The sequence below is a fragment of the Meriones unguiculatus genome, chromosome 11 (assembly GCF_030254825.1).
Source record: "Meriones unguiculatus strain TT.TT164.6M chromosome 11, Bangor_MerUng_6.1, whole genome shotgun sequence".
Classification (NCBI taxonomy): Eukaryota; Metazoa; Chordata; class Mammalia; order Rodentia; family Muridae; genus Meriones; species Meriones unguiculatus.
The window spans coordinates 53,556,432-53,583,551 of record NC_083359.1 but is presented as its reverse complement, the minus strand read 5'-3'; the positions used below and the strand labels follow the sequence as shown (position 1 = coordinate 53,583,551).

The 27,120-nt window shown below is 40.0% G+C and overlaps 1 protein-coding gene across 2 annotated transcripts; it reads right to left on the bottom strand.

Annotated features, from left to right (window-relative positions):
- Nucks1 (nuclear casein kinase and cyclin dependent kinase substrate 1) lies at positions 1-26,847 on the bottom strand. Of its 2 annotated transcripts, none has more exons than XM_021636383.2 (7): positions 26,617-26,847; positions 16,391-16,440; positions 12,443-12,548; positions 11,398-11,453; positions 7,890-8,042; positions 6,300-6,446; positions 1-5,104 (listed from the first exon to the last, which is right to left on the bottom strand). In XM_021636383.2, exons 1-7 carry the CDS (start codon positions 26,631-26,633, stop codon positions 4,905-4,907), a joined length of 729 nt encoding a protein of 242 aa, XP_021492058.1. In that variant the 5' UTR covers positions 26,634-26,847; the 3' UTR covers positions 1-4,904. The 2 variants fall into 2 exon arrangements, with proteins under 2 accessions (XP_021492058.1, XP_021492057.1); XM_021636382.2 differs by having other exon boundaries at positions 6,300-6,449; positions 26,617-26,840.
- Between the last annotated feature and the right edge of the window lie 273 nt (positions 26,848-27,120).

Sequence of the window (27,120 nt, the reverse complement as noted above, 5' to 3'; positions counted from 1 at the left end):
TGGGTTACAAAAGCCCTTTTATAAAGCCATTTTTAAACAAAACAAACCAAAAGGTTTACAAAAGAAAAAGATACAGAAAAAGAGTAACTTGCTTCATGTCCCCAAAAAAGGAAAAAAAAAATAATAAAGGGGACAATGCCAACATGCTCAATAATAAGAGGTTCTTTTCCTCATTTTTTAATACAAAATACAAGCAAAGGGTCCACATCCTTAAAACAAGGCTCAGGGGCAGACAGCAGTCCTGGAAACCCTCCAATCAGAGCAAAGCAGGAGTTTGCTTTTTTGTTTATGCAAATACATACAGACTGGGATATGTAAATGAAGTATCACACCAGACCACCACACAATTCTACCAATGCATGTTGCATCTATAATTTACGAACATGGTCAACAAAATCATGTTCATTTCAACTCGGTTTCATTTAACTTAAAGAAAAAAAAAACCCTTTAAATAAAGTGGTTACATTCAAACTTTAACTTCCTTAGTACCATGCTGTAGATTTCAGCACTAAGGTATTGCAAGAATGCCCAACCCTCTGTTGTCTGATCATGTATCTAGCCACAATGCATGCAGTATGAAGAATAGGATGCCAGACTCTCAGCCCAAAGCCTAAGACAGATAGGCTAGCTCTCTGATCCTTTCTGCTCAGATGAAAGATTATGAACTAAAACCGAGGAAGACTAGGAGTTTTTAGGACTGGCAAATTAAGTCTAAAAGATGAATCAAGGCAAACAATTACTGAGATTGCGGCGGCTGTGTAACCTGGCAAGACTTATGCCTTGCAAGAGTGAAGCAGGTAAGGTTTGCTGCAACATGTTCATGGTCAACGAACTAGGTAGCGCTCTTATTTACAAATTTTGTAACAAATTCTTCCAGAGGAAAAAGAAGAAAATTCACTAACTTCCAGAAGACAAAGGTTAAATTGCCAGACATTTACAAACACGCAATCACACATACCCACACCCATACACTTTAGCAGTTTATACATGTTATTTTCAGGGCATAATTGAGTACTATACTCCCCAACCCACCAAAAAACAAAACAAAACAAAAAACAAAAAAAAAAAAAAACCCACAAAAAACAAAACAAAACAACAAAAAAACAACCCAAAACTATTTACCCTCCCCTATAATCTAGAAAACCCCCCTCCCCCAATATACAAAGTGTCTACACCACTGTGATGCTCTACAGCCACAGAGAGCATGCTCAGATGTCATCAGTTTGTTACTCAGTGGCATGGCAACAGGTAGGCATACAGGATTCTGCCCCCATAGTGGTTATTATAATCAGCACCACTGTGAATTAGGCTTTGAACAAAAGTGTAATATATGAACTTGAGAATTATGTATTTTGTTTTCTAAGACAAAGGGAAAAGGAGGTTGAAATAGAAACATGGCTACTGACAGTCTGACATCCCAAACTCAAAAAACAAACTTCCTATCTTCAAGTAACTCAGCAGCTTCCTCCAAAGAAAATGACAATATCCCACCCCCAAGAGCAACCAAAGCAACTTTCCCTCCCCTTTGGCAAGAACCACAGACTGCTTGTTTTTGACCTCCTTCTACACACCATCAAGTGCCTAGCTTGGATTTCTTCTGGTGCTACATGTAAAGAGAACTGTTATAGGCACTGGGCACTGACTATTAAAATCTGCTCGAGTGGCCTCTATGCCTGAGCTTTGTTGACACCGTTCCCCTCTCCAACCTGTAGGCCAAAATTCCACTTGTCACCTGCATGTTCATGGACATAAAATTAAAAAACCCATATGTAAAAAAGTGTCACCAGTAATGGTGGCATTAATCCCAGTAGTGGAGAGTTGAGGCTAGGGGAAGGATTCCCAGCTAAGCTACTAAGTGAAACTAGGCCTAAAAAAAAAAAAAAAAAAAAAAAAAAAAGTTAGGTTCAGCTGACTATATTCATCCAAACAAAAGTCCTTCTAAGAGTATAACCTCAAATTCCACTACTGATACGTTAAGAAAAAGAAAATGCTTTCTGAATTAGTACAAAATATAAGTATTGAAGACTGGAAAAACAAAAACAAACAAAAACAACAAAGACAAAACAAAAAACCAAACCACCAAGAGTTTAAAAATCAGCCATGTAGTAAGTTGGAGGCCAGCCTGAGGTACACAAAATACTGGCACTTTTTTGTTGTTGTTGTTGCCATTTTTTAAGAAAAGGTGTTTGTGGAAGAAGAAACATCCTACCATTAGTTTTCTTTTGCAAGGTGTGAGTGAGAAGTATGAAAGCAGTAAGTGTTTCAGTGGACATTTAAAGCCCATCTGAGGTGGAGGGTTAAAAGCAGCACAGCAGTGAGCTACCACTGAGCGAGACAGAGGCTTTTAACAGAGCCAGGAGAACTAGAATGTAGTGTTAGTCAGCAGAGCTACTGCAATCTGAAGAGGTAAACCCTAGCTGAGCTTTGATAACCAATAGGCACCTTCAAATAAACATCCCATTCCTGAGCACTGCAAAATAAGGTGATGGACGCATTGCCACTTCACTACAAGCACACTAGGGATGGGTGAGGGTGGGAGGGGAACAAAGAGGATACAAAATAAAACATGGAGGTGCCAAGGGCCAGTCATTATGAGCTTATAGCTATGACATACCCTCATGTAGTTATTAGAGCTAACTGCTGAGCACCTGTTTCCAGTTGAGTCACATTAAATGTCTTCCTATTTGCATGCATGATTTGAAGAGAAGACCAGTGTTATAAACCACTAAAAAAGTGAAAGCAAAAGTCATTCTGAGCCTGTGTTCACTTGAGACACCAACCAACCCAACAAACCTGTAATTAAAAATATAATTTTCAATCTAATGAATTAGCTTTAAAAGGGACTCTAAACAAGAAGTCCAATTAGACACACATTTTACACAAGTAACCTAGAAGACACTATTTCTCAATTACAGGTAGATAAAATCAGAGATGTTAGTGCAGATTGATATATTAAAGAAATTGTTAAAAATTTGAGGCTAAAATTGAGAGAGACCCTACCCACAAATTTTCATGAAATATAACCTAAGTAAAGCCCAAATGTCACTAGGAATGTAAGACTGAGTTATAAACCCCTAAAAGGGAGAGATGCCTGGTGGAAACCTTGAGTCTCCTTTCTTTAAGGATGGGTACCTGAGCAAGCCCACTAAAGCAAATAGAATAATCTGTAATACCCCACTACATAGCTCACAACTATATATTTCATTACATAATATAATAATCCAACTGCTTATGTTCAAGTATCTATTTTTGGCCATGTTTAATACTCATTTATTAACAGTGCAGGGTTGAAATGACTCTCTGCCACTAGATGTTTTACTTGTTTATTTATTTTTAAAGCAGATCTAAGAATGTTCTTTAAAGTGTCTTAAAAACCAGAGTAAAAAATATTTCTTAAATAACCCTTTGTCCTATGAACACCTATGAGAAAATGACATTGTCTGAGACAAATACGTCACTTAAAAAAAAACACAAAAGCAGAATACTGAAGAAGCAAATTTAGCTTAAGTGCAGAAAAATATACAGAAATTAATCCACTGAATCTTTAATTTAGTAGCATAATAGGACTCTTAAACTTTGCTTCTATTGGTGCATGGGATCTGAATGTGGAGGATCAAACCTACAGGTCTATGTCCTGATGCTTTGCTAAGGTGTCTAGACTTCAATGGCACATAGGCACTGTTAAAATATAGTTTGCTCAACCCGTTGAGGCTCAGGCTCTTGCTTAAGAAACATGAACAGAAAAGAGGGGTCAGACCAACTTTAAGAAGCAATCAAGCTCCATAGTACGAAAGCAGTGGGAGGATGTGTGAGATTATGTCATATCATGTTACTATGAACAAAAGCAAAGACTGAAAAATCAAAAGGAAACTTGCTATCCCCAAATAAAAACAGCCTGGTTCACGGGCCCTTATTTTAATTACCTGTATTTGTAAAGGATAAATCTTAATCCTTTGTATCTGAGCTTCACACTAACTCATACTTTATTTGTTTAAAACTTTGACATTGCTAGCCTGTAAAGAAGTGCACTGTGAGGTGTAGTCATCTAGTCATTGAAATGCTAAGAAATCTCTTTAATTTTTGATCATTGGAAAAACTTTATCCAAAAAACAGGATATATAATTTTTAAAAACATGAATCAATGAAAACATGAATGACATAAAATTAAGAGTGATTCTGGTTCTGGTGGTCCATTTAAAAAAAAAAAAACAACAACACTGTTACTGAGACAAAAGGACTACTGACTCTGAGAATAACAAATATAAAATAAGAAAGCCCACATTCCCAAATAAGCTTTGGGAACTCATTCCCACTACACCTGGGGAAATAATTTGAGTACTGAGTTAATCCAGAATTCATGTTCACCTTCCAACTGCCTCACTAGTATAAATTTAGTCATGATTCTTTTCGACATTTATACTTTGGACATATAAGCTCATGTTAAATGACAACTGGTCTGTCAAAAGTACAGGAAAAGAAATAACAATAATTTTCAATTAAAACCTTTCTAGTTTTTTTTTTTTTTGACTGTTGTTCAAGTTGATATTGTTTAACAAAAAGCAAAGTTTCCATAGCGTTCATCTCAAATCTTATTGCTTTACAGCATGGTTTTTCTTCCTTTCATTAAAAATACAAAGATGAAACAGTCAATTAATTCACATGGCTTTCACTGGGAGAAGGGGAGGGATTGGCAAAGAATAAAAACCGTAAGACAAAATGGCAACTTAAACACTTCAACATACAATGGTTTTGATAGTGAGACAGATAGATAAACATTATTTTAGACAAATGAAATAGCACTGAAAGCCCATGAGTCAAGCCACAGCCCAAACCGTGTCCTATGTAGGTTTCCTTTTTTTTGTTTTCTTTTGTTTTTTAATAAAATCTCTCCCCAAACATCACTTTTAATCTTCCCCAGATGGGGCTTCATCCTCAGACCCTTCATCTCCAGACTTCTCGAGTAGGGGGCTTGCAGATGTCTTCTTTTCTGGAGGGCTTTCTGCTTCCTCATCCTCTTCTTTGGGAGAAGGAGCTTTTTCCTTTGATGCCTTAGAGGCAGTGGGGCGACCCACTTTCCCTTTGCCTTTCACTGGACTTGGCGTCACTGAAATACACAAAGTAGCAATTTGGGGAAGGAAAGAGAACAAAATGCCTTTAAAAAATAAGCTCCAAAAAATAAGTTTATTAGTATAAAAAACAATCCCGTCTCACTAAAAGGAGACAAGGCCATAGAAAAAGCCTATTACTCCTAATGAGGATAATGCAACTTCTGAGCAGAAACTAGAGCCAGTTTTTAGAGTCCCATTACCCTCTATGAGGAGATGAATAAAGGTTTAAAATAAGCATTTCATTAATTCTATTTGCCAGATTTTATTGTAATAATTCTATTTAATTTGTAAGCAAATACAGGCTTTAACAATATAATATAGATTTAATAAACTAGGTCCAACTAGGAGAGTACCTGGTAGAAGCCCTGAAGACCCAGAAGATAAATCCTTATTGTCATGGTTAGTTTTGTTTCTACTGTCAGTATTATTTAATCCTAACAGCAGATAAGATAAGAGATGGGAACAGAAAGCCTTCCCTATCTGCTGAGACTGACCCCAGAACAGTCAATGCTCTATGAGCAGTGAGGAACAATGCCTGAAACAAGCAGTCTATTCTCACATATAGGCCAACTCCACAGGTTCTTTTTATAAAAAAACAATCATATACATATAAAATTTAATTTTTACTTTATGTGCAATGATGTTTTGCTTGCAATCATGTCTGTGTGAGTGTGTAAGATCCCCTGGAACTAAAGTTACAGACAGCCATGTGCTCCCACGTGGATGCTGGAAATTGAACCCAGGTCGGTCCTCTGGATGAGCAGCCAGTGCTCTTAACCACTGAGCCACCTTTCTAGCCCATTCTTTTTTTTCTTCAAAACTTATTTTTAATTATGTACATATGTATGTGCCTGTATGCCAGCTGGGGTCTTGGGTCCTCTGGAAGCAGTATGAGCTCTTTGCTTTTTCCGAGACAAGGTTTCTCTGTGTAGCCTTGGCTTCGTAGACCAGGCTTGCCTTGAACTCACAGCTATCCTCCTGCCTCTGCCTCCCAAGTGCTGGGATTATGGGCATGAGCCACCACGTCTGGCTGCAGTATGTGTTCTTAATCACAGAGCCATCTCTCCAGTCCACATGTGAACTTTGGATTTCTTGTATTTCTACCAAATAAAAGGCCAATGCTGAGACCTAAGTTTAGTTCTTGAAAGCATTTTTAAGGCAGAAATGTGGTTTTACTTTCACAGGTCTCACCTGTAGCCTTTAGTCTGGGTTTGGGCATTTTCTTTTCTTTTCTCTCGGGTTTGGACTTCTTAACCATCTTTTTGTTTTTCTTTTTTGAACTGCCATAATCACTATCATCATCGTCTTCCATTAGGAAATCTTCATCGCTGCCAGAATCTTCTGAGAGGAAAGAAGAATTTCAACGTCCAACTTAAATGTATACATCCTTCCAAGTGAACAAAGGGAGAGAGTGCTGAGAATGACGGGAGGAATAGGATTTGGGAGTTAAGTACTACTGGATTCAATCAGGAGCTACACCCCAAACTTCGCTGGAGTGCCCCTGGCCCACTGTAGAGTGGGTATAGTATGGATCTTACATATAATAGATGACTGACTTGTTCTAAATTACTTTAATTTTTTTAAAAAATTTATGAATGACTCTTGCGAAGAACTGGTTGAAAACGTAACAGAACTGAACCAGATCTGGTCCCTACACCCAGGAGGTTGAAGTCAGAGGAGGCAAATTTGAAGGCAGCTATGGTTTCCTTGAGACCAAACAAGGCTGAGATGAACAGAGGTACAGCACTTGGCTACACTCACTGTGTAGGACTCTGACATTGAACCCTAGTACTGCAAAAATACAAACCTGGAAACCGTTAAATACCAAGTAACTCTTGGTAGCTCTATCACTCTCATGTATACTGTTGAAACAAGCCTAAACTTACCTGGTATATTTTAATACCAACCTTGAATAAGGAACAAGAAAACAATGCTAACATGTGAAAAAAAATATAAATTCTGTAACTTTTTTGGCAAGTTGAAGTGGTCTATAATCCTCTGCCAGGCTAAGATGCAAACTGTAAACATCATTAAAGGTTATTGTTTAGTCAGTGTCTGAACACAAGTGTCTTAGAGTAGAGACTATTATAAATGATGAATAACCGTTAAGACTTTCTGGTCATGTATAAGTACCAAATGCAGTCATCTCTTTTATGTTCAGGATTGAACAGATCTATTGCCAAATTCTATTGAATCTTAAAACAAAACAAAACAAAATTTTGTTTTTATCTTTCACTTATACATATGTGTGGGATGCTCTAGAACAGGATGTTGGATACTCTGGAGGAGGGAAAGCTGAGGAATCTATCTCTATTGTTTTATTCTTTTGTTTTGAGACAGGGTCTTACAAGGTAGCCCTGGCTGTCCTGGAACTCACTCTGGCTGGAACACACTTCAGGCTGGCGTTGAACTCACTAAGAACTGCTTGCCTCTGCTTCCTGAGTGCTGGGATTAAAAGAATGTGACACTGCACGTAGCTGCACAATTTTATCTTTTAGCAGGTCGCATCTGCCCAGTTTAAGAAATAAAACATTTAGCAAAATACCAAAGTCAAAAACTACAATTGCAAAGAAGAAGCAGGATGGAGATGAAGCTCCAATGCCTAGCATACACAAAGCCTCAGGTTAGATAGATCCCCACTTCTCCATAAAACTGGGAACAGTGGTGCAGGCAGATCAGTAGTTCAAAGTCATCCTCAGCTACACTAAATTGAGGTCAACACAGGATATACAAGAGCCCACCTAAACAAATGACTAAAGAACAGTAGGTAACTTCACATACTCTCCTGGAATGGTGCCTCATCATCTTCTTCTGGCTCTTCCTCACTGCCAACATCTTCCAAGAGCATCTCTCTCTGTTTTGAAGCTGCTTTAGATGCTGCCTGTCGTTGCTGGCGTACATTTTTATGATCATCTTTTTCATCTTCACTGTCTTCTGCAATATAAAAGTTACTGTGATACAACAATCAAAATAAGAAACAGCTTCACTTCATTCAAAGAGGAATAAAATTTATCCTTAAAATTTTCTTAAAGGCAGGTATGGTGGCACACATCTATGACCCCATCTAGAGTGTGGAGAGTTCAAGATCTACCTGTACTATAAAGACTGATTTTTAAAAAACCTTGGAAAATATAGAGTGCTAATGTTAAGAATCAAGTTAAATTAAAAACAAAGGTACTTGTGGTATATAAAGATCTGGGTGGTCTCAAAATTACAGAGGACTGCCTGCCTCTGCCATCATGCCTAGCTTAGTTTTTCTAGCATGCACTCTAGAAAAACTGGAAAACTGAATTATGAACTAAAAACTATGAACACATGACTGGCTCTTTGGTCTCCCCACCCCCAAAGGGAGAAGCAGTCCTGTTAGGCCACAGAGGAGGGCTTTGCAGCCAGTCCTGAAGATACCTGATAAAACAGGATCAGATGAATGGGGAGGAGGTCCTCCCTATCAGTGGACTTGGAAAGGGGCACGGTGGAGATGAGGGAGGGAGGGAGGGACTGGGAGGGAATGAGGGATCAGGACACGGCTGGGATACAGTTAATAAAATGTAACTTATAAAAAAAATAAAAAAAATATTAAAAAAAAAACTATGAACACACGGTTCTTTTAACACTTTAAATTTATAACTATTTAATCCTAAAATCATCAATTATACAGAAATCTATGTATAGTAATTTTAGAAGATAAAGTCAGAAAAATATTTTAAAAGGAGCCTAACTTTCATTAATCTCTATCTTGAGATATGAAACACTGAAAAACAATGCTAAACTACTACTCCTTATAATGAATTGGGTGACCTTTTCAACTTAGAGATAGGCAGAGGGAAATCTTTAAAAACACGTTTAGATGAGCTAGCTAAGGATTGTGGACAGGCCTATAAAATTTTTCTCTCATATACCACAATGAATTAATTAACGCTCCATCAATAGTTGTTTAATCTTCTAAATCAAGGGCAGGCTGCTAGCCTACTAGCTCTAGGCTGAGCTTCCTTCCTTCGGGTTTTTTTTTTCTCTGTGTAGCCTTGGGACCCAGAGATCCTCCTGCCTGTAATCCTCACACTCGGAGGCAGAGTGGGGTTTTCCCCCCTTTCTTTTTCGTTTTTTTTTTTTTTTTTTTTTTTTGAGACAGGGTTTCTCTGTGTAGCCTTGGCTGTCCTGGACTCACTTTGTAGACCAGGCTGGCCTCAAAATCACAAGAGAGCCTCTGCCTTCCTGAGTGCTGGGATTACAGGTGTGTAATACCAAGACCGGCTGTTCTTAGTTTTTTTTTTTTCTTTAAAAACAAAACAAAACGGAGTGCTTAGTAGGTGGTTCTTCAAATAAGAGGATTTGTTGTTCTTGAAAAGGACAAATTCAATTCCCAGCACCCACTTGGTGGCAGCTCACAACCACCTGTAACTACAGCTCCAGAAGATCTCACACTCTTTTCTGGTCTCTGTGAATCCAAGGCATGTACAGGGTATATAAACATACATGCAGGCAAAATATACATATTAGAAATAAAAAACACAGTATGCCTTTTATTTTGTGAGAATAGAAACATATAATCCTTTTCTGTTATTTTTTTCCCCAGACAGGGTTTCTCTGTGTAGCCTTGACTGTCCTGGACTTGCTTTTATAGACCATGCTGGCCTCAAACTCACAGAGATGTGCCTGTTTCTGCCTCCTGAGTGCAGGGATTACAGATGTGTTCTACCATGCCCAGCTATACACTTCATTTTGATCTAATCTATCCCCTATTACTACATCCTCTGGCTCACTCCCAAAACAGACCCCTCTTAATTTCACCGTATGTGTGTTTTAATAAGCCAGTGAGTCTAACTAATGCTGTCCACATGTGAATGGTATGAGGCCTTCCATTAGAGCATGGCCACTTTCTAGTAACTACTGACTATCAAGAGTTCCTAAACTAGTTGGTTGGGCTTTATAGGGATTTCCCCTGCATGGTCAATGTTTAACTACTTCTAGCGCCAAAAATCTCATCTAGAGACAATTAGGGAATAAAGCTGACTACAGCAGACCCTAAATGAAACCAACTCGGGAGGAGTTGTGCTTAACACAAGTACAGAACATTTAAAAACCCAGTAAAGGTTAAGAAATTCAAATTAGAGCTCACAAAGCAATGAATGCCAAAGCATACTACATATGTATCTTTGGATCTTTAGATAGTAGCAAGGAGGACAAAACACCTCAAGAGAGTAAAGTTTGTATTTTTATTCAACAGCAGTTAAGAAAAATAACATCCAGGAATGCAAAGGAGGAGGGGCATACTAGACAAAATTAAAGTAGCCAGAAGCAGTAAGGAATACAACTTTCAAACCTCAAGAGTTAAACACAACAAGATTATTCTTATCCACAGCTATTCCCCATTAATTAAAAAACAAAACAAACAAAACAAAACTTTACCTTTTTCTTAGTTTTTTTTTTTTTTTTTTTTTTTTTTAAATTACAGGGTCCCTTTCTCTATGGAATGTAGACTGGCTAGCCTAGAAGTCATATAGTAGACCAGGCAGGCTGTTCTCAAACTCAGAGACCCACCTGCCTCTATCTGCTGAGTTATTTTTACTTTTAGTTATGTATAAATGTGGACTATGTACATGTGAACACAGGTGACTGAGAAGGCCTCTGGTATTCCATTTCCCCAGAGCTAGAGTCACAGAAAGTAGTAAGCCATCAGATGTGGGCAATGGAAATAGATCCTCTGCAAAAACAGTCAGCATTCTAGTCCTTTAATTTTTTTGGGACAGGTTTTCCTTATGTAACCTTGGTCGGCTTTGTACTTTGCAGCAATCCCCCATTTCAGCAATCAGCTGACAGGGAGTGAACATAGGAAAAAACCATAGAGAGTAAAAGGAAGTCAAGAGGACCGATAGACAAGGAAATAGAACGGAGGGACACTTAGTATGAGGGTTTTTGAGACTATGGAGAAGGTCAATTGGGTGCTTTCTCCGTCTCTCTGAGCTAGCAGGCTTTCACTCCAGCATCTGGCTCCCAAGTCTCCATTAGTAAAATCAAATGTTTGAGATTTTGTTAAAAACAAAAATGGGCATTGGTGTTTTGCCTGCATGTATATACATGTGAGGGTGTTAAGTCCCCTGGAACTGGAGTTATGGACTGGTGTGAGCTACCATATGGGTGCTGGGAATTAAACTTGGGTCCCCTGGAAGAGCAGCCAGTGTTTTTAACTGCTGAGCCATTTCTTCAGCTACCCTAATAAAAAGGTATCTTACATACAAAACTGATTGTTAATAAATGATGAATTCTTCCTACTGCAATAAATATGGTTTACCTGCTGAGTGAGAATCATCCTTCTTGGTCTTCACATCTTTCTCTTCTGAGTCTTCACTGTAAGGCAAATAGAAAAAAAAATGCTGAAAAGTCTTACATCAAAGGCTATATGGTCACTGGGCATTATGGCTGCATGTGCACTCCCAGGACTGACATCAGTTCAGGCCCATCTTGGGCTACATAGTGTATTTTAGGCCAGCCAGCCTAAACAGGACCCTAAGCTGGGTATAGTGGCACATGCCTTTAATCTCAGCACTTGGGAGGCAGAGAGAGAGAGATTTCTGTGTATTCAATGACAGCCTAGTGTACACAATGAGGCTTTGTGTTTAAAAAGTTAACACTTTGTCTTTAGGGGAAAAATGTCCAATCAGATTTCTGGTATCTTAATTAAAAGAACACTGAAGAGTATCTCTTTCATTCCTTTCACATATAAAGTGTTCAAACGTGCTGAGGAATGAGACTGTTTAATTATTCCCTTACCTTACAGGGATCTAGTGAATAGCTATAATTTTACTCTCATGGAAAAACAACTAAGTCCCAATACTGAAGGAGAGTTTACAAATCTAACTTATGACCAAGTATATGACCTTCTCTAGTTATTTCAATGAGAAAAGTCAAGGAAAAGCTCAATTTTTAATAGAAATAAATAGCAGCACAATAAGAAAAAACATTAGGAAAGGTGAGAGTAAAACTCAACAGGGCACAGAGCTTAGAACACCACAAGCTGTGGTTATTACTCTGCTATTGACCTGACTGAGGACGAACTACAAGGAAATATCAATACCAACCTTAAACTAGCAAGTTACAAAGTTAAAACACACTTTTGGCTCATGTCTTTAAGTTTGAGAAAGGAGCAAGAAGCAGTCCCGGAGCTCACTTCTGATCCAAAGCTGAGACCAAGTTGCTTCTGGGAAACAGGCTGACCTGCAGGTCTGAAGTGAGACCCAGAATACATACAGGAACTTCATCCTTATAGCTCACAGACTGTCATCACTTTAGAATGCTGATAATGTAAGTAGGAAGATAAGAACAATGATGCCTCCTACCTGTCTTCTTGTGAATTTTTCCCAGACCGCCTCTTATTTTTAGCCTCTCGAGGAGATGATCGAATTTTCTTAGCAGGAGGTCCTGAATCTCTTCCATAGTCTTCATCTAAACCAGAAAAATTTCAAATTCAGTTAATTATGATGTTTACATGCTAAAACCACACATTACTCCTCATGCTTTTTAAACAAATGGGACCAGATTTCCCCTGTATTTTCTTTAATTAAAGGGGGGTGGGGGCTGGTGGGGGCTCAATGGTTAAGAGCACATGCTTATTATTCCAGAAGACCTGGGTTTGACTCCTAGCACCCACATGGTAGCTCACAACTCTAGATGCAGATGATCTGATGCCCTCTCTTCTGATCTCTGTAGCCGGCAGGCATCATGTTGCGCACAGAAGCACACACAGGCACCTAGCATACTGAGTTTTATTTCTATCACCATAAAAATAAAAGGACCAGCAAGATGGCTCTGCACTTGGCTGTGCAAGCCTAAAACCTAACTTAGATCCTCGGAAGCCACAGTAGGACTTATTCCCAAAAGTTTTTCTCTGCTCTCTGTGAGTACACACACCTATACACACATATTATATACAAGCACACACACAACAGTAAGTAAAATTTAAAAATTCCTCCCCAGTCCCACCTATTTTAATTCCATTTTACATATTGTCTAGCTCTTATACACATACATCTTACACATCCACACTACAGCCTTTTATAACATTCCCATTTACTTTATGATTTCCCCATGTTTCAACATCTTTGTATCTATCTGAAATTATAGTAACATGGTTTTATCATAAACATCTTAGAAAGAAAAACCCTAAAATTCTATAATCATTTATTTTTCAGGGTTTCTCTGTGTAGTTATGGCTGTCCTCCCACCTGCCTTTGCCTTCAGTGCTGAGATGAAAGGTGTGCACCATCACACCTGGCTTCAAATTCTATACTCTTAACACAATATTGTGATCAAGTAAATTACTCTTAAACTGAAGTATTAAATTTACAATGCAGAGGAATTTTAACTCAGAGCATGGTTGCCCTGGCAGAGATCACATCCAAAGGCCTTCTAGGTATGTGCAATCCAACTGGAATTACAAACACACTTTTAAGCCGGAAGACAGAGGCAAGCAGATCTGAGTTCAAGGCCAGCCTGGTATAGAGCAAATTTCAGGTAAGAAAAGCTTAGGTTCAGGTGTGGTGGCACACACCTTTAGTCCCAAACAATGAAGGTAAAGTTAGATGGTAGAAGGAAGCACATGTTTGAAAATGATGTCTAACTGAGTGGCAAAAACAGTGATGAATCATAGAAAGACCTGACAGAATAGGATGTGCCCAACTCTCACAAGAAGAGAAAGAAAATAGAAGCTACTTAAGGCACAATGAGAAAGAAGAGGCAGCTTACTGGGATAGTAATAAAGAGATGGCCTGAAAAGAGAGAACTCTGGTGAAAACTGAATGAGCCAAAGAATGAGAAGGAGCCAGAACATTAGAAAAGATTGTTGGAGTTAGTTTGAGGCCAAACAGTATTTGAGGGCTGAGAAGTCAGCTGGGAGAGGAGTTTGAGCCAGAACAGCTGAGTTGAACCAGACAGCTTTGAGCTTAGTAAGACAAGAAAGGGTGAGCTTACTAAGCAGTGTCTCACAGGCTGAAAACATTCTAGGCCTACGTTACACTGTACAGAGACTAGAAGCTTCCAGGACTAGGCCTACCTTAACAGAAGAGGGCAATAATCCTCAAAGACAACAACTGAACCAGGTGAATATAAGTTCCTTTTACAATATAATGCACTCTGGACACTTTTAACTATAGAAAAATATCTCCAATTTTAAACACCTCATAAGAAAATAGCACCTTAACTGATGATTACTCCCAAAGTTGTTATTCCTCTTCCACATACAATGATGAGGAACTATAAGTAAGCCTGGGACTTTGGCAATTATTAAAATTTCTGGGTTTACTATAAATTCCCTAACCATTTTTAGAATTTAATCCTAACCATTAGTAGCAATATTATTTTAATTGTGTGTGTATGTGGTTATGTGCACATGAGACAGGTGCTTGTGGATGATGGGAACTGAACTCAGGTCCTCTGCTCCTTAAAAATAACAATAAAATTAAAAAAAAAAGGGGGGGGGCTAGAGAGATGGCTCAGAGGTTGAGAACACTGGCTGTTCTTCTAAAGGTCCTGAGTTCAATTCCCAACATGGTGGCTCTTAACCATCTACAGTGAGATCTGGTGTCCTCTTCTGGTGTGCAGGCACACATACAGGCATAATGCTGTATAAATAAATAAATCTTTAAAAAAAAGAAAAAGAAAAACAGACCCAAGAAAGACAAGAGCAGTGCCCAAAATTCTACAGCAAGACCCTTAGCCACAGTAAGGTAAAAAAGAAAAAGAACACCAAACAACAAAAACAAAGCAAAACCCAAAGAACAGTCAAGCATTTATTTGCATGTGTATGGCATGGCATGCCTGCCAGATAAGTGCATTCTGTATGCATTCTGGGGAGCAATTTCAAATTGTCAAGCTGGGCATTAAGCATCTCTGCCTGCTGAGCCCTACCGCAGTCCCTCAACTACATTTTTTAAAAGATCAAAGTTGAGAGGAAAAAGGTCAAAACAGCTACATGTCAACTTAAGGGACATTAAGTATCAACTCTACTTTAGTTTCCTTAACTGCAAAATGAAATGAGATCCCATAACAGCATTGCCCTAAAAAAGAAGCTATTAAACATAAACATTTAGAACAATTCCTGGAATGTAGTAAAATTAATTAGTTTGTATTACTTTAGAGACAGAATTATGTATCAAGTTTTTAATTCTTCTGTGTATCTTCCAAGGCTTCTCAAGGGGTACATTATTATCTCTATAAAGTAAAATTAGGGAGCTGGAGAGATGGCTTAGGTTAAGAGAACTGGCTGTTCTTCCAAAGGTCTTGAATTCAATTCCCAGCAACCACATGGTGGCTCACAACCACATGAGATACATGAGATCTCGTGCCCTCTTCTGGCGTGCAGGTACACATTCGGCAGAATAATGTGTAAATAATAAATAAATATTTTAAAACAAAACAAAAAAGTAAAATTAGGGACTCAGCAGTTAAGGCCACTAGTTGTTCTTTCAGATGACAAGGGTTCAATTCCTAGAACCCATATAGCAGCTCTTAATGGCAGCCAACTACAGTTCCAGGATCTGAGGCCCTTCTATGGCCTGTACAGGCACTGCATACACTTGGTGCACAGGCATAAATGCAAACTCCCCCACACAGAAAATAATAAACATTTAATCAAGTAAAACCAGATAATAAAGGCTCACTTTACTTCATTATACAAAAGCACAGGTTCCTCACGCAGAGATCTTACTGTGATAACAACTGCAACAGCACAATATTCTTGTTTTTGAATCAGGGTCTTGCTATGATGTCACAGCTGGTCGGGAATTCCTGGGCTGAAGTGCTCCACCTGTCTCTGTTTCCCGAACAGTTGGGACTTCTGGCTCACATTAATTATTGTGCTTAGCTAGCAGTAGGTATTTTGCACAAATAAACCCTGAATCAGAATCACTGGACATTTAACCTTTAGATTCTAAAACCAGGTAAGAGGAACAAAACAACACAAAACAAAACAAACAAAAAACCCCAAGAAAACAAAAAACAAACAGACGTTTATTTCAATGATTTACAAGAAAAAGGTAAAAGCCAGGCATGGTGACACACATACCCACACCTGCAATCCAGTAATTGTGAGGGTAAGGCAAAAGCATTTTGAGTTCAAGGACAGCCTAGGCCCAGAACTTATCTCAAAGATAATAGTCATGTTCATGATTTGTTTGACACAGACCACTGGTAATCTCAAATAATAGAGCCTTCTAAAAGCATGATAAAAAGCACATAAGCTGACAGTTCTGCAGTACAAAACATGACTTGCAGAAGATCACAAGACATACCTGCATCATCTGATTCTTGAAACTGTGAGTAATCCACGACCTTCCTATTTCTGCAGAAAGAGACAAATTTAGATGATTAAAAAAAAAAAAGTTTGATTTCTTAGACACCAGAATACACATTTTAGTTTTATAAAAAGAAAAGCTCTTAAACCAGGCATAATGGTGTATTACTTTAATTCCTTGGGATTTGATTTCTGAGGTAGGCAGAGACCCTCCTTCAAAAAACAAAATACCAAAAAAACTCCAAAGCAAAAACCTTTTGGACTTATGCTATGCACTTCAGCGACAACTTTAAACACTGTTCTCCCAAGCTCTACATTTTCCACCTCCCCCGAAACGAAACTGGCAAATGAACCTGTTCACCACATGTATGTAGTATATATTACACATAGATGACTATATCCCCAGGCCAGATGTTTAAGTGTGATTTTACTCTTTTTCTTTATTTCTATATCATGTAGCCCTGGCTGCCTGGAACTTGCTTATATAGACAAGGCTATTCTCTAACTCAGAGTTAGAGGTAATAGTCACCAACTATTTTTACTGTGATATACACACTTACACTTGAAAAAACAAGATTACTGCTAGATTAAAAAAAAAAGCTTTTAAGGTATAATATAGTTATGCTGCAATGCTCCCACATTATGTTAACACTAAGCTTTAGAAGAAAAAAAATTTACTGGTGAAGTCAAATGATGCTAAAAAAAAAATGCCCATGGGAACATGCATGGGCTGGACCTACACATATGTAGCAGATGTGCAGTTTGTTATTCATGTGAGTCCCCTAACAATTAGAGCGAGGAATGTCTGACTCTGTTGCCTGCCTTTGGATCCCTTTTCACATAGCTGGGCTGCCGTGTCTGGCCCCAGTGGGTGAAGATGCACCTAGTCCTACAACTGAAGGGGGAGTTGGTGGAGGGGATATGAGGGTGGGACTAGGAGAAAAGGAGGGAGGGGGACAGTGATCAGGCTGTAAAGTGAATATAAAATAAAACCTTTTATAAAAAGATATATTTTATATGTAAGTTATTTATGTACATGCATGTATACCATATATGTTCTGGTACCTATGGAGCTCAGATTTAGAGCTGGAGTTCCAGGTCCTAAGGGTGCCTAACTTGGTGCTTGCTTTGAGACAGGTCTCAGGGTACAACAAAAGCTGACCTCATACTCAGGACTGTCCTGTCCTGCTTCTTGTCTCCACTGTTGCAATTACAGATGTGCACGACACCCAACCAATGGAATTTTGCCTTCTGTTTTATTCTGTGAAAACTATGAAATCTGGAGATAATTGTAAAGTATTTAGGAGAATGTGCACAGGTCATATACAGCATTTCACATAAGGAACTTTAAAAAGTGTATTTGCACACTTGTATTATGGCTAAAGTATGAACCTGGTCTTGTGAAAGTGGTAGCTGGAAAAAACAAAACAAAACCTACCACGATCAAAATCTAACATTTATAAGGATTACTTAAGTACAAGGGTATGAGACGTCCTGTTCTATCTATTCCTAGCAAAAACAAACAAAGTCTTATCAAAATCCTACTAGGGAGACAGAAATGGTGGCAACACACCTGTCACCCCCAGGAAGGCAAGAGTCTGAGGTGGACTGGGTTGCAGAGAGTCCTAGTCTCAAAGTGCTATTTAAATGCCAAGTGGAACGAACTCTTCAGTTGAACAGTAACTACCAGAAACGTGAGCAAATAGAGAATTTCAACACAACACAGATGACTACACTAGACTGCATCAGGGTTCTACCAGGTTCTATTTCCTTGAGTAAGGAATTTTTCCTCAATCACCATGATTTTTTTTTTCCAACTGTAAAATAGGAGGAATACTCAAGAATGGAGCTGGAGATAATGGCTCTGTGGTTAAAGTGGCTCTTGACCAGTCCTATTCCCAGCAGATGGCTCATGACTCTTGTAACTCTAGCTCTAAAGAATCTTAGCCATTCCTCTGGACTCCTTGTGCACAAACCTACATACTCATACTTACGCACACACACACGCATACACACACACTAATATAGACACACACATTAGTTTTTTGAAGCAGGGTCTCACCATATAGCCTTGGCTACCTCGAACTCAGAGATCTGCCTGCCTCCATAGTAAAGGCATGTGCTACCACACCAAGGAAAAAAAATCAACCTTAAAGCAAAGCTATTCAAGATTGCCTGGGAATGAGTGCAAGGTAAGTAATGACTATCTAATAAATATCAGTTGTTATTACTTCTATCTCCTTACCTTTTTTTTTTTTTTTTTTTTTCCAAGATAGGGTCTCTGTGTGTAGTCATGGCTGTCCTGGAACTTCCACTGTATAACTGCAAACACAGAGCTAGGCCTACCTTGCCCCCTGAGTGCTGGGATTAAAGGTACCTGCCACCACTGCCCAGCATCATCTCCCTATTTTATGTTACCTTATTTCCAGCTTTATATGGCAGTTTTCAAGCTTCCTTTTAGGTTGGGAAGAGTAGCCATTTTATCTTTCAATCAGAGTTCAAAAGAGAGCATTAGATTTCCTGAAACTGGAACTATGGACAGTTAGTGAGCCACCACCATGTGGGTGCTGATAATTGAACCTGAATAATTTGAAGAACAGCTAGTGCTCTTAACCACTGAACCACCTCTATAGCCCCAAACTGAATTATAGCAATTTCCATCCTTTAAGCCAACTGAAGTTCCATCCAAACAAATCCAAAACTTTGTACTAGAAAGAAAATCCCCAACATAGGAAACAAACACCACAAGAATCAGGACCACCTCCTCCCCAAGCAACTGAGAAGTGTTCAAATTTCAATGATGCATTTGTATTTACTTTAACTGATATAATCTATACACTTATATTGAAACAGGAGGATTACTTTGCTGTTAGTGTGAGGCCAGCCTGTGCCATACAGAAAGATTTTGCTTATTTAAAGAAAATGTACTCTTGGGGTATATTTATTAGTGGTTCCCCAACCCAAATTAAATGAGGGTGGGGAATACTTGCTTACAATTAACTATTTGGTTCTGAACATGGGTAAAGGGGAAGTAATTTACAGGTGATAGGACTTTAAAAGTGAAGCATGGTGGAACAAACTTGTAGTCTCACCATTTGGGAGGTAAAGGTAGGAGGATCAGATTATCAAAATCTTCAGTTACACAGCTGAGTTCAAAAGCCACCTAAGCCACTTGAGCCACCTAAGACCCTGTCTCAATACACCCCAAAGCAATAAAACTTTAATTATCAATTTCTTTCTACTAAATAGTGACAGAATGTTGAGGGCTGGTAAAACGGGTAAAGGCACTTGTCACCAACTCTGATGACCAGAGTTCAATCTCTAGGACCAGCATGGTGGAAAAGGAAAATGACTTCCACAGTTGTCCTCTAGCCTCCACATGCATGATATGAAATGCATACCCACATATTGTACAAATTAATGTGTAATTTCTCCTAAAAAGAGAAAAAAAAAAAACAAAAACCACCAACTAAACATACAAAAAACCCTAACCAAACAAGAATGTTATTTTCACATACCAGGAACATTACTTTTTGTCTGCTGTAAGAAACAGAATTCTGTCTGAAGAATGAAAGCGTGAAGGAGAATAGTGTTTGAGCTAGAAAGCATGTTTTGAAATTATTTCACCAGGCTAGTTTTGAACTTACCCATCTACTTCTGCTTTATGAGGACTGGGATTAAAGTTATGTATCACCACGACAACCCTAGAATTTTGCTGTTTTGTAACAAGTCTGCACATCTATCTGAAATCTATGTGAGGAAAGCTGAACTAACATTGGCAATCGACTGTCAAATGCAAACCCTATCATCAGGACTTAAACTATACACACAACACAGAGCACAGCTATTAAAAAAAATTAAGGCCCCAAGAGACTTTATTTTTGTTTTGTTTTGTTTTTTTCAAGCCAGAGTTTCTCTGTGTAGCCTTGGCTGTCTTAGATTTACTCTGTAGACTAGGCTGGCCTTAAACTCAAGAGATCCAACTGCCTCTGTCTCCTGGAGTGATGGGATTACAGGCATGTGCCACTGCGCCAGGCCCAAGAGAGATATAAACAATCTACAGTTCAACCAATGCTGACTTTATTACTACTTTTATTGCAGAGTTAATTAATTTTATAAAAAACTGACTTTCTGTGGGCTGGAGAGATGGCTCAGTAATCAATAGCACTGGCTGAGTTTGGATCCAGCACCCAAGTCAGGTGCTCACGACCACATGTAACTCCAGTCAGTTCCAGAGGACCCAACACTCTCTTGACACCCAGCCCCCTTACACCCAAGTTTGCTAATTCCACGCATTCGTTGGTGGCCAACATCTCATTTATTAGATGAATGAGATCCTGCAGAGCAATGCTTTTCAAACCTGTTATTGGGCCTCTGAATCAACTTACTGGTACATATGCAGCATTTTAAAAGAAAAAGAGCAAATAGACAATAATAGAGAAAGCTTGTACCCTAACACCTAAGTGTATGATCTTTCAGGCATTTATATTCTTGTGCAAAGCTGATTATAACATATAATTTACTTCCGACTAGAATTCTAACAAGAGCCACTTAGGGAAAAAAAGTACACTGAAGAGAAACTTTTGAAGGCTTTACCTTTAAGAAAAACTGTTTATAACTTATGACCAGAAAAGTGGTATTTGTCTGTGAGAGTAAATGACACATGTGTGCAGGTACTCAAGAAAGAGACCAGAGGGCTGGAGAGATGGCTCAGAGGTTAAGAGCACTGACTGCTCTTCCAGAGGTCCTGAGTTCAATTCCCAGCAACCACATGGTGGCTCACAACCATCTATAAAGAGATCTGGTGTCCTCTTCTTTCATGCAGGTGCTTCTGTCATGCAGGTGTACATGCAGATAGAACATTGTATACATAATAAATAAAAATAAATCTTAAAAAAAATAAGCTGGGTTTAAAGTTAAAAAAGAAAGAAAGAAAGAAAGAAAGAGACCAGAGGGTCTGGGGGTCAACTCCCCTGGAGCTGGAGTTATGGGCAGCATGGTCCTTAAGTTCAAGACCTCTGGACACTACAGCCCTTTTCAGTTGTGTCTACACAATTCATTCGTCACAGCAAATTAAGCTGAACATCAAGTTTGAAAATAGGTTAATAAAATTCTTTTGTCTAGTAAGAAGAAGAAGAGAAGAAGGAAAGGAAGGAAGGAAGGAAGGAAGGAAGGAAGGGAGAGAGAGAAGAGAAGAGAAGAGAAGAGAAGAGAACAGAAGAGAAGAGAAAAGAAAAGAAGAAAGGTCCTAGGAGCTGGGCAGTGGTGGCACATGTCTGTAATGGTCCTTATTAGCAAGTGTTCTTAATCACTGAGCCATCTCTTCAACCCCTTCTTTTCTATTTTGCTATAAAATATGTATGTTTTTGAGGTCAGGTTTGTCTGATATTGGTGATCTTTCTACTTTTAAGCCTCTTATGTGCTGGGATTATAGGAGCAGACCATCGCACCAGGCTGCAAATATTTTTTGTTTTAGAGAGCAAGCATCTCACTCTGTAGCCCAAGCTAGGCTCAATAAAAATTACTTCTTTAAAGTTTAAACAATGTTAGTTGGGTGTGGTTGTATATGCCTTTAATCCTAGCCACACAGAGGCAGGTGTGGGTTCTGAGGCCAGCCTGGTCTACACAGCAAATTCCAGGACAGCCAGATCTGTCTCAAAAACAACACCCACACAAACCCAGTAGATTTTGACAGTAATAGGGAGACAAATAGTAATATTCAACAACTTCTGTTATGGATACTGAATTCTAAACAATTTCATTCAGCCTTGACTCTTGTCAATGAAATCCCAAAAAAGAACTAAGATCCACTCATGATCCAAAGTAGCTTACAATAAGAAAATTCCATTCATTAAATGGTTCTTAGTGAACCCAAACCTGCCTCTCTACCATTTGCTAGGTAGAACACTAGGTCATGTGTTCTACCTACTGTAATTACCATTTGCAACCCTATCCCTTCCTTCTCAGATAATTCTTTAACATTTTGTTAGCTTCATTTTTTTCTTTCAAAGTCAATACTATGTTTCTGGTTGGTTGGTTTTGTTTTTCTGCAACATAGCCCCTCTGTACTGTAACTCACTATGTAGACCAGGCTGAACTCAAACTCAGATATCTGCCAGTTTCTGTCTCCCCAGTACTAGGATTAAAAGTGTGTGCTACCATGCCTAGTCCCTAAATACTATGGTTTTAACAAGTCACTCATCACAAATTTCAAGGATCTTCTTCATGGTCTAGTTGAGTTCCTCCAAGCAAAAGATAAAACAATACTCAGTAATGCCCATAAGTAAACATAACAATGTTCACAAAAGACAGGATGGGGAATAAATTGGGACTATGCTCTTCTTCTACTAATTCTACTCTATGGTGCTAACACAATCCTTTGCACAGTGGATGTCACACTACAATTCCAACAACTTCCTCACACCACTTCAATGTATATATTTCTTCTAACTTCCTATCTTCTGCAAATGTCATCAGCCTGCCATCACTCTTCACCTATGTCATATGAATAAATAAAATAGTTCCCTCCCCTGAAGAAAAAAAAAAAAAAGGACAAGAAGAACATGATAGGCCAAGAACAGAGACATTACAACACCTGACCATCTATCTGACTGACACATCATTCTGTCCAGATTTCTCCATTTTCAAGATCCTGATGTAAAACTGAAAACCCTCTTAAAATAAAAATAGCATTTTCACAGATTTTTTTTTTCTCTAATAACCCTTTTTTGTTTCCTTTCTGTGACGCTCCGGTAGAATTTAGGGCTTCTTGTATACCAGCCAAGCACTCTATCAGTAAGCTACGTCTGTCTCATAAAACAAAAACAAAACAAAAACCCAAAAACTAAACACAGCAAATTCCAGGACAGCTAGATCTGTCTCAAAAACAACACCCACACAAACCCAGTAGATTTTGATAGTAATAGGGAGACAAATAGTAATAGTAAAAAAAGCAGAGTTTATTTAAATCAATGGACTTAATTATCTATTTAAAAGTAGAATGAGGGCTGGAGTTATAGCTCAATTGGTTGCGTGCTTGCTTATCACACACAAAACTGTGTTCAAACCTTAGCACTATATACAAATCAGGCCTGTCAATCAGAGGTTTACTTCCAGAAGGAAACAGAAAAATCAGAAACCCAAGGTCATCCTTGACTTCACATTAAGTTACAAATCAGCTGGCTTTACAAAAGCCTGTCACAAACAGTAAAATTAACATTTTAAGAGTGAACATTTGGGTGTAAAGGTGTAATTAATTCATCAGTAAAAAAATCAGACATTATAAATTTGTCTTATAATTTACACCTAAAAAAATTTGTCTCATGGACTGGAGAGATGGCTCAGTTCTTAAAAAATATGTACCAAGCAGTGAGTGGTGGTGCACACCTTTAATCCCAGCACTTGGGAGGCAGAGGAAGGTAAATTTCCGAGTTCGAGGCCAGCCTGATCTACAAAGTGAGTTTCAGGCCAGCTAGGGCTGCTCAGGGTTTAAAAAAAAAAAGGACTCCTAAAACCAGGTAGCATTCTAGCAGAGAACTTTTGAGTTCCAGGCCTACCAGTCCTCTGTGGAAGGAGTCAACAATTTATGCTTTTATAAAGCAAAGCCTGCCCCTTACTCAGCCTTTGTAAATGTATTATGTATTTTCCTTATTTTTGTTTTTTTTTAAGGAGGTCAGGTAGGCCTTGTATCTTCCATATTCCTGCTTCAGTCTCCCAAGTGCTAGAAATAATAAGCCTAAATCAGCACATCTAGCTTTATAAGATATCCCTGATGTCTTAAAAATAAAAGGAATCAGGCTCATCTCTAAGCACACAATGGGATATACATTTAAGCATGTTTTTATATTTATTTGCTAAATCTAAAATACCTCCAATTTTCAAATTTCCCCTTTAACCGGGGCCTTTTTTGTCTGTTTCTTTTTGTTGTTGTTGTTTTTCTTTTTTTTCCAGACAGGGTTTCTCTGTGTAACAGTCCTGGCTGGATTAGAGGGGGATTTCTTTTTTGTTTTGTGAAAAAGAGTTTCTCTGTATAGTCCATGCATAGATCTCCCTGCCTCTGCCCCAAGTGCTCAGATTAAAGGCGTGTGGGCCTAGCACTGGCCTAACAAAACTCTGTGTAGAACTGTGCTGGGCAAAGCAACTTCTTTCCTTCTTTTCAAGAGTCATGAAAGCACTCTGAAAGTTAAAAACGTCATGGTAGAGGTTAGGACTTTGTTAACTATAAAATCTAGGCACCATAGGTCATCGATAGCTGATGCCAACCACTATCAATTTTACCACCTATTTTTAAAATCCTTCGATGAAACCCAAACAAAAACAATTCAAGAAAAGAATCCTTTTAGAAAACAAATAATTCGGTTATTCTGTGGAATAAGGGGTCATTTTTGACGACCCACTAACATGCCCACACTCTATCTGTATGTTCAGTGTGAACTGGAGGTTTTCATCCCAGTAATCTTTATTTAATTTAACCTACAATAGCCGCTCAGACTCTTGGCCACCCAGTAGCACAGTTAGCTATAAAGTTAAATTTGGGAATAGCAGTGTCTCACACTACTGGGATGTGAGTTTGAGGCAAGCCTAGAACAGAGTTCCATGCCAGCTAAGGCGGTAGAGCGAGAAACTGCCCCATCCCCCGAAATAAATAAAAAACTGAGACATCTGTTTAGCAAAAGGAAAACATCAAAATAACCTAGGTTCTAGTCTCAACTAATGCATGATACACGTTATCCAGGTCCCAGTTAAGCTGCCAGCCAGAACCCCCAGTTTCTCATTTTCTTCCTAACCCCGGGACTGTTAAGCAATCAACTTGAATCTAAGGCCTAAAATAATTGAGCTGCAGATACAAATTCGGACAGATTAAGTGAACTTAAATAAAATTTCACCACATGGGAATTACTTCCAAGTAAAACGAAAATTTTAATAGTGTCTGTTTCCTAATCCTAAATATCCTGAGTTGATGGTAGAGTTTTGGTTAGTTTTAAATCCCCAAAGTATTCACTATAACCTGAAACAGTCATACCGACTACTTCCCAAATGCCAGTAAAGCTTTTTCACAGAAGACATGGTAATTTTGGAGGTGCGGTTTACAACAGAATGGAAAGAGCAAGCAGGTAGGCAACAGTCTCCGTATTTCCACCCGGAGAGTAGGAGTGAGTATGGGGTCCCAAACTACCACCAATAGTAGATGATCTTGTCAGGAGACACAAAGGTGGGACACAAGACCGTTGCCAGATCCAAACCTCTCTTTGGTATTAAGATGCTTCCGATACCGAAACTAGGAAAGGATAATTGATAACTGTAAAAACACTCAAGAACTAAAGGCAAAAGGGGCCACTCCTTTCCGAGTAACATGTATTGACTTAGGTCTCCTGGTCTCTGCGTCTCTGAGGCCTCACCCCTCTACCCAAGGCATTAAAGGGAGCCCGCCGAGCGAGAGAAAACTAAAAACTTCTTGAAACCATGTGAATAAAAGTCTGAGCGCTAGCGGAACGTAGTCCCTTTGCGATTAACGTGACACGGGAAAACAGAGGGTTACAGAAGTATCGGAGACCTGTACGCGCTGTGAGGGGGGAACGAGAACCACACGGGATTTGGGTCGCGCGGTTAACGCGCACGTCCCCGGAGGAAGGGCATTTGCAGGGGGAGGAAAGGGAGAACTTGGGGTGGGTTAACGCGTTAAGAACTCCTTGGTGGAGAAGAAGCAGCGGCCCTTGGTTTCCGGGCTTAGGGTCAAAACTCACTTTTGCCCCAGGGGGAAAAGAAAGCCTGGGTCCCGCCCAGGCCGGGCTAGGAGGCGGGGCCTGCCGCGACCCCGATTTTGGAGGCGGAGCACGGGCAACCCGCTCGCCCGGACGCTAGGCTGCCCGCAAGCCTCGGGAGGATGGGGTCGCGTGTGGTCTTTCTCCGGATCGGTGACAGGCTCCGGCAGGGCCCAGGGGTGCGGCCTACCGGGCGCTCAGTGCGCGCCGCGCCCGCGACAGGGCCAGGGCGGAGGTCGGGGCGGCCGCGGAGCCGACCCGGGCCCTGCTGGGTGGAGGCACGCGCACGGGCGCGCCGCCGCCACCTCGCGCGCCGCCGAGCACCCACGCGCACGGGCGCGCGCGGACCCGAGAGAAGGCCGCGCATGGTGGTCAGGAACACGACTCTAGGCCCGTTGCCCACCTCCTTCGCCACTTGCCCCAGCCCGGCCAGCCCTCCCCGGGCCTGGGACTCTGCACTGACCTGACAGGCCGAGACATGTTCGCTGTCGAGGCGCGACCAAGTCGAGGAGCTGAGGACCAGGACCCCCCTCCCCGCGCACTCGGCGCCCCACCCCCCCGCTCCGGCCGGCGGGGCCGCTGCTGCCGAGCCCCGAGCTGCTGGCTTCTCAGAGTCCGCGGCTGCTTGTTTCGGGCCCCTGGATCTGACGAGCCCCCCGCTCCCCCGTCTCTTCAAAATGGATGAATCAAACCAGCCGAAAATGCGCCAAAGCCGTGGTGCAACCAAACACACTAGGGTTTGTGTGCTCCGCCCCAGCACGCCCGCTCATTGGTGACTTCTGTCAGACGCGCCTTAGTTATTAGTCCATTTGAATCATCACGCCTCCCAGGCCCCGCCCTGCTCCCTGATAGGCCCCGCCTCCTCCATGGTCCTGTTAGTCAAGGTGCTCTGAGAGCGCATGGCCGCAAAACAAAAATGGTCGCCGATTGCCCGCCCCCTGGCTTCCACGCCAGAGCCGCAGATTCG